We start from the raw sequence: 8,064 nt of genomic DNA, 5'->3' as shown, positions 1-8,064 counted from the left end.
CTTCTGCCCCTCAGCACTAATGACTGACTGAGGCTTTACAGCTGGGTCCTGAGCCAAGAGGAGACCAGAACGCAAGCCACTGGAGGTAATATATAGAGACATGGTCATTGTCAACTCCACTCCTGGCCTGGGGATCCACAGTAGTGCAGGCTTTTGTTCCAGCTCAGTAGTGACACCTGCAGCTTATAAAGGTTTTGGAAATCAGTTGATTCACTGAACCAATGGTGAGAGTGCTAGGATCAGCAGCAGCTCAGGAGGGGCGGCTGTAGCTCAGGAGGTAGAGCCGGTGTCTATGCGCATGAGCGGAAGTGAACGAGAGCGAGAGTCTGGAAAAAGTTTGAGCGAGTTTGGCAAACAACAAGCGAACATTATAACATCTATATTTAAGCGAGTTTTGGGTTTGAGTACCCCGACAGCTTCGTGCTGATCGGGGGCTTCTAAGGACGGACGACATGGCAACGAACACAGCGAATGGAATGGACGACGATGAAAGCAACACGGATAAACGGTACGACGCAAGCTTGACGGTGGAAGTGGGACTGGAGCAGGGAAGCAATATTACTATGATGGAAATGTTACGAGGTATAAAGGAGGTGTGTGGAAATGTGGAGGGCTGTCGGGCGAAAGGAGACAGAAAATATGAGATCACGCTGGCATCGAGGAGAGGGAAGGACAAGCTCACGGACGGATTTATGATAAAAGACGTGAGAATAATGGGAAAGGACTTGGCAGTGGATGAGATGGTGGTCTCGTTTTTAAATCTCCCGGTCTATTTGAAGGACGACGTGATCAGGTACAGGCTGGAGTCGTGGGGGGTGAAGGTGGTGTCACCGATCAAGAGAAAGACGTGGCCGGGAACGGACATAGCAGACGGGACCCGATACATGAAGGTGAAGTTCACCGAAGAGGTGAGGTCTTTGCCATATTGGAGTGGATCACTTTAGGGTGATTCACGATAAGCAAGTGACGGTATGTAGGCTGTGCATTAAGCCAGGACATGTCATTCGAGAATGCCCGGAGTTCGTGTGCTTCAAATGCAATAAACAAGGACATTATGCACGTGAATGCATCGGAAGGAGATATGATGGAGGAGAGAGAGTGAGCAGTGATGAGGAGGAGGAGGAGGAGAAGGAGAAGGAGAAGGAGGAGGAGGAGGAGGAGGTGGAGGTGGAGGGGGACGAAGAAGAGGAGATGGAGGGAGAGGAGGAGGTGGTGGAGGAGGAAGAGGTGGAGACACAAGGAGAAGGTGGGGAAAGGAGCCATGAAGACGTGACGGAGGGAGGAGGACAAGCTGAGGTGGTGGAGGAGACTCAGTTGGAGCCGGAAGTGGAGAGAGGAGCGGAGGGGCCTGGTCCGGTGGAAGTGGAGGGTAAAGAGAGAGAGGAGATTGGAGCCAGCTTCGATGATGCAGTAAGGGATGGAGAAATGGATGAGGCAGGGCCTTCAACAGAGGGCGTGTGGAAAAGAAAAGGTTCCGATGAAGGACTATATGCGGATGTACAGAGGGTGAGGACAAGATCAGGAAGGGGTGCAAAAGGTGCACGAGGGAAGAAGACCAGGGTAGGAAAATGACATGGCGGTGTATATGTTCCTTTTTTTTGTAATCTTGACGATGGTCAGGGTTGTTGCTGTCAACACAAATGGACTCAGAGATAGGAAGAAGATGGAGTTTGTGTTGGCAGCATACAGAGAGGAGATCATAATGCCTCCAAGAGACGCATTGGACAGAGGACATAATGGAGGAGGTAAGAAGGAGGTGGAATGGACAAGTTTATGGGAGCAATGGAACAGTGTATGCGTGTGGGGTGGCTATTTTGGTAAAGAATGGGGTGGTGAACAATGTAAGGAACATAATGAATGACAATGAGGGAAGAGTGGTGGGAGTGGGGTTTGAATATCAAGGGATTGAGTATGCACTGTATTGTATATATGCACCAAATGTGGATAAATATAGAAACGTTTTTTTTTAATCTTTGAAAGAGAAATGTGTTGGGAATTGTATTATGGTTGGGGATTATAATGTGGTGGTGGATAGGTTAGATGTAACAAGGGGGGTGAAATTTAGGAATGATCCGTCACGCCCAGTATTGTTAGAAATGATGCGCACAAGAGGAATGGTGGATATATGGAGGGAGGGGCACCCTGATGCACAGGTTTTTTCAAGGAGACAAATGGTGATGGGGGTTTTGAGACAATCAAGGATCGATTTGTGTTTAGTGAAGAGGGAGGTGAGGCACCTGGTTGGAAGGTATTGAGTATCGGTTTATGGCCTTTAGTGACCACGATGCTCAGTCTTTCCAGCTAGGTGCGGGGAACGTAGGGGGAAGAGGAGGGACATGGTGCTTTAATGCAAGTTTACTTAAAGATATACGTTTTGGGGTGATGGTAAGAGAGTGTGTGAGTGTTGCAATGGAAGACCAGATGTATGAGAGTGATGTGTGTGTGTGGTGGGAAGGGATGAAGGATAAATTAAAAGCTGTAATAATAGCATTCGCAAAACGGAGAGGGAAAGAGGGGGTGAGGGAGGAAAGGGATTTGCAGCTCCACCAGGAGGCTCTCCATCACAGAGCTCCACCAGGAGGCTCTCAATCACAGAGTTTCACCAGGAGGCTCTCCATCACAGAGCTTCACCAGCACCAGGAGGCTCTCCATCACAGAGCTCCACCAGGAGGCTCTCCATCACAGAGCTCCACCAGGAGGCCCTCCATCACAGAGCTGCACCAGGAGGCTCTCCATCACAGAGCTCCACCAGGAGGCTCTCCATCACAGAGCTCCACCAGGAGGCTCTCCATCACAGAGCTCCACCAGGAGGCTCTCCATCACAGAGTTCCACCAGGAGGCTCTCCATCACAGAGCTTCACCAGGAGGCTCTCCATCACAGAGCTTAACCAGCACCAGGAGGCTCTCCATCACAGAGCTTCACCAGAACCAGGAGGCTCTCCATCACAGAGCTTCACCAGCACCAGGAAGCTCTCCATCACAGAGATCCACCAGGAGGCTCTCCATCACAGAGCTCCACCAGGAGGCTCTCCATCACAGAGCTCCACCAGGAGGCCCTCCATCACAGAGCTGCACCAGGAGGCTCTCCATCACAGAGCTCCACCAGGAGGCTCTCCATCACAGAGCTCCACCAGGAGGCTCTCCATCACAGAGCTCCACCAGGAGGCTCTCCATCACAGAGCTTCACCATGAGGCTCTTCATCACAGAGCATCACCAGGAGGCTCTCCATCACAGAGCTTCACCGGGAAGCTCTCCATCACAGAGCTTCACTAGCACCAGGAGGCTCTCCATCACAGAGCTGCACCAGGAAGCCCTCCATCACCGAGCTGCACCAGGAGGCTCTCCATCAAAGAGCTCCACCAGGAGGCTCTCCATCACAGAGCTTCACCATGAGGCTCTTCATCACAGAGCATCACCAGGAGGCTCTCAATCACAGAGCTTCACCAGGAGGCTCTCCATCACAGAGCTTCACCAGTAGGCTCTCCATCACAGAGCTTCACCAGCACCAGGAGGCTCTCCATCACAGAGCTGCAACAGGAGGCCCTCCATCACAGAGCTCCACCAGGAGGCTCTCCATCACAGAGCTCCACCAGGAGGCCCTCCATCACAGAGCTGCACCAGGAGGCTCTCCATCACAGAGCTCCACCAGGAGGCTCTCAATCACAGAGCTCCACCAGGAGGCTCTCCATCACAGAGCTCCACCAGGAGGCTCTCCATCACAGAGCTTCACCAGGAGGCTCTCCATCACAGAGCTTCACCAGCACCAGGAGGCTCTCCATCACAGAGCTGCACCAGGAGGCCCTCCATCACAGAGCTCCACCAGGAGGCTCTCCATCACAGAGCTCCACCAGCACCAGGAGGCTCTCCATCACAGAGCTGCAGCAGGAGGCCCTCCATCACAGAGCTGGACCAGGAGGCTCTCCATCACAGAGCTTCACCAGGAGGCTCTCCATCACAGAGCTCCACCAGGAGGCCCTCCATCACAGAGCTTCACCAGCACCAGGAGGCTCTCCATCACAGAGCTGCAGCAGGAGGCCCTCCATCACAGAGCTGCACCAGGAGGCTCTCCATCACAGAGCTTCACCATGAGGCTCTTCATCACAGAGCATCACCAGGAGGCTCTCCATCACAGAGCTTCACCAGGAAGCTCTCCATCACAGAGCTTCACTAGCACCAGGAGGCTCTCCATCACAGAGCTGCACCAGGAGGCCCTCCATCACAGAGCTGCACCAGGAGGCTCTCCATCAAAGAGCTCCACCAGGAGGCTCTCCATCACAGAGCTTCACCATGAGGCTCTTCATCACAGAGCATCACCAGGAGACTCTCAATCACAGAGCTTCACCAGGAGGCTCTCCATCACAGAGCTTCACCAGGAGGCTCTCCATCACAGAGCTTCACCAGCAAAAGGAGGTTCTCCATCACAGAGCTGCACCAGGAGGCCCTCCATCACAGAGCTCCACCAGGAGGCTCTCCATCACAGAGCTCCACCAGGAGGCTCTCCATCACAGAGCTTCACCAGGAGGCTCTCCATCACAGAGCTCCACCAGGAGGCTCTCCATCACAGAGCTCCACCAGGAGCCTCTCCATCACAGAGCTCCACCAGGAGGCTCTCCATCACAGAGCTCCACCAGGAGGCTCTCCATCACAGAGCTTCACCAGCACCAGGAGGCTCTCCATCACAGAGCTGCAACAGGAGGCCCTCCATCACAGAGCTCCACCAGGAGGCTCTCCATCACAGAGCTCCACCAGGATGCCCTCCATCACAGAGCTGCACCAGGAGGCTCTCCATCACAGAGCTCCACCAGGAGGCTCTCAATCACAGAGCTCCACCAGGAGGCTCTCCATCACAGAGCTCCACCAGGAGGCTCTCCATCACAGAGCTTCACCAGGAGGCTCTCCATCACAGAGCTTCACCAGCACCAGGAGGCTCTTCATCACAGAGCTGCACCAGGAGGCCCTCCATCACAGAGCTCCACCAGGAGGCTCTCCATCACAGAGCTCCACCAGCACCAGGAGGCTCTCCATCACAGAGCTGCAGCAGGAGGCCCTCCATCACAGAGCTGCACCAGGAGGCTCTCCATCACAGAGCTTCACCAGGAGGCTCTCCATCACAGAGCTCCACCAGGAGGCCCTCCATCACAGAGCTTCACCAGCACCAGGAGGCTCTCCATCACAGAGCTGCAGCAGGAGGCCCTCCATCACAGAGCTGCACCAGGAGGCTCTCCATCACAGAGCTTCACCAGGAGGCTCTCCATCACAGAGCTCCATCAGGAGGCTCTCAATCACAGAGCTCCACCAGGAGGCTCTCCATCACAGAGCTCCACCAGCACCAGGAGGCTCTCCATCACAGAGCTGCACCAGGAGGCCCTCCATCACAGAGCTTCACCAGGAGGCTCTCCATCACAGAGCTCCACCAGGAGGCTCTCCATCACAGAGCTCCACCAGGAGGCTCTCCATCACAGAGCTTCACCATGAGGCTCTCCATCACAGAGCTCCACCAGGAGGCTCTCCATCACAGAGCTTCACCAGGAGGCTCTCAATCACAGAGCTCCACCAGGAGGCTCTCCATCACAGAGCTTCACCAGCACCAGGAGGCCCTCCATCACAGAGCTGCACCAGGAGGCCCTCCATCACAGAGCTGCACCAGGAGGCTCTCCATCACAGAGCTCCACCAGGAGGCTCTCCATCACAGAGCTTCACCAGGAGGCTCTCCATCACAGAGCTCCACCAGCACCAGGAGGCTCTCCATCACAGAGCTGCAACAGGAGGCCCTCCATCACAGAGCTGCACCAGGAGGCTCTCAATCACAGAGCTTCACCAGGAGGCTCTCCATCACAGAGCTTCACCAGCACCAGGAGGCTCTCCATCACAGAGCTGCACCAGGAGGCCCTCCATCACAGAGCTCCACCAGGAGGCTCTCCATCACAGAGCTCCACCAGGAGGCTCTCCATCACAGAGCTCCACCAGGAGGCTCTCCATCACAGAGCTCCACCAGGAGGCTCTCCTTCACAGAGCTTCACCAGCACCAGGAGGCCCTCCATCACAGAGCTGCACAAGGAGGCCCTCCATCACAGAGCTCCACCAGGAGGCTCTCCATCACAGAGCTCCACCAGGAGGCTCTCCATCACAGAGCTCCACCAGGAGGCTCTCCATCACAGAGCTTCACCAGGAGGCTCTCCATCACAGAGCTTCACCAGCACCAGGAGGCTCTCCATCACAGAGCTGCACCAGGAGGCCCTCCATCACAGAGCTCCACCAGGAGGCTCTCCATCACAGAGCTCCACCAGGAGGCTCTCCATCACAGAGCTCCACCAGGAGGCTCTCCATCACAGAGCTCTACCAGCACCAGGAGGCTCTCCATCACAGAGCTGCACCAGGAGGCCCACCATCACAGAAGTGCACCAGGAGGCTCTCCATCACAGAGCTCCACCAGGAGGCTCTCCATCACAGAGCTTCACCAGCACCAGGAGGCTCTCCATCACAGAGCTGCACCAGGAGGCTCTCCATCACAGAGCTGCACCAGGAGGCTCTCCATCACAGAGCTTCACCAGCACCAGGAGGCTCTCCATCACAGAGCTGCACCAGGAGGCCCTCCATCACAGAGCTCCACCAGGAGGCTCTCCATCACAGAGCTCCACCAGGAGGCTCTCCATCACAGAGCTCCACCAGCACCAGGAGGCCCTCCATCACAGAGCTGCACCAGGAGGCCCTCCATCACAGAGCTGCACCAGGAGGCCCTCCATCACAGAGCTGCACCAGGAGGCTCTCCATCACAGAGCTCCAGCAGGAGGCTCTCCATCACAGAGCACCACCAGGAGGCTCTCCATCACAGAGCTCCACCAGGAGGCTCTCCATCACAGAGCTCCACCAGGAGGCTCTCCATCACAGAGCTCCACCAGGAGGCTCTCCTTCACAGAGCTTCACCAGCACCAGGAGGCCCTCCATCACAGAGCTGCACAAGGAGGCCCTCCATCACAGAGCTCCACCAGGAGGCTCTCCATCACAGAGCTCCACCAGGAGGCTCTCCATCACAGAGCTTCACCAGGAGGCTCTCCATCACAGAGCTTCACCAGCACCAGGAGGCTCTCCATCACAGAGCTGCACCAGGAGGCCCTCCATCACAGAGCTCCACCAGGAGGCTCTCCATCACAGAGCTCCACCAGCAGGCTCTCCATCACAGAGCTCCACCAGGAGGCTCTCCATCACAGAGCTCTACCAGCACCAGGAGGCTCTCCATCACAGAGCTGCACCAGGAGGCCCTCCATCACAGAAGTGCACCAGGAGGCTCTCCATCACAGAGCTCCACCAGGAGGCTCTCCATCACAGAGCTTCACCAGCACCAGGAGGCTCTCCATTACAGAGCTGCACCAGGAGGCTCTCCATCACAGAGCTGCACCAGGAGGCTCTCCATCACAGAGCTTCACCAGCACCAGGAGGCTCTCCATCACAGAGCTGCACCAGGAGGCCCTCCATCACAGAGCTCCACCAGGAGGCTCTCCATCACAGAGCTCCACCAGGAGGCTCTCCATCACAGAGCTCCACCAGCACCAGGAGGCCCTCCATCACAGAGCTGCACCAGGAGGCCCTCCATCACAGAGCTGCACCAGGAGGCCCTCCATCACAGAGCTGCACCAGGAGGCTCTCCATCACAGAGCTCCAGCAGGAGGCTCTCCATCACAGAGCACCACCAGGAGGCTCTCCATCACAGAGCTCCACCAGGAGGCTCTCCATCACAGAGCTCCACCAGGAGGCTCTCCATCACAGAGCTCCACCAGGAGGCTCTCCTTCACAGAGCTTCACCAGCACCAGGAGGCCCTCCATCACAGAGCTGCACAAGGAGGCCCTCCATCACAGAGCTCCACCAGGAGGCTCTCCATCACAGAGCTCCACCAAGAGGCTCTCCATCACAGAGCTCCACCAGGAGGCTCTCCATCACAGAGCTTCACCAGGAGGCTCTCCATCACAGAGCTTCACCAGCACCAGGAGGCTCTCCATCACAGAGCTGCACCAGGAGGCCCTCCATCACAGAGCTCCACCAGGAGGCTCTCCATCACAGAGCTCCA

General features: G+C 56.3%; 1 protein-coding gene across 1 annotated transcript in view; it reads left to right on the top strand.

The window, feature by feature from the left end:
- Window positions 1–452: 452 nt before the first annotated feature.
- LOC308160250 (SRSF protein kinase 3) overlaps window positions 453–8,064 on the top strand; it is a gene marked incomplete at both ends in the record, with an annotated part of 97,127 nt that continues 89,515 nt past the window's right edge. Inside the window, one exon of the mRNA XM_080534168.1 lies at window positions 453–913. Coding sequence (XP_080390294.1) covers window positions 453–913 — 461 coding nt within the window. The remainder of the gene's footprint in view (window positions 914–8,064) is intronic.

Source organism: Nansenia antarctica (genome assembly GCF_963989245.1).
Source record: "Nansenia antarctica genome assembly, chromosome: 6".
NCBI classification, from domain to species: Eukaryota; Metazoa; Chordata; class Actinopteri; order Argentiniformes; family Microstomatidae; genus Nansenia; species Nansenia antarctica.
Note: the sequence above shows the minus strand (reverse complement) of the source record. Positions and strands in the feature narration are given on the sequence as shown.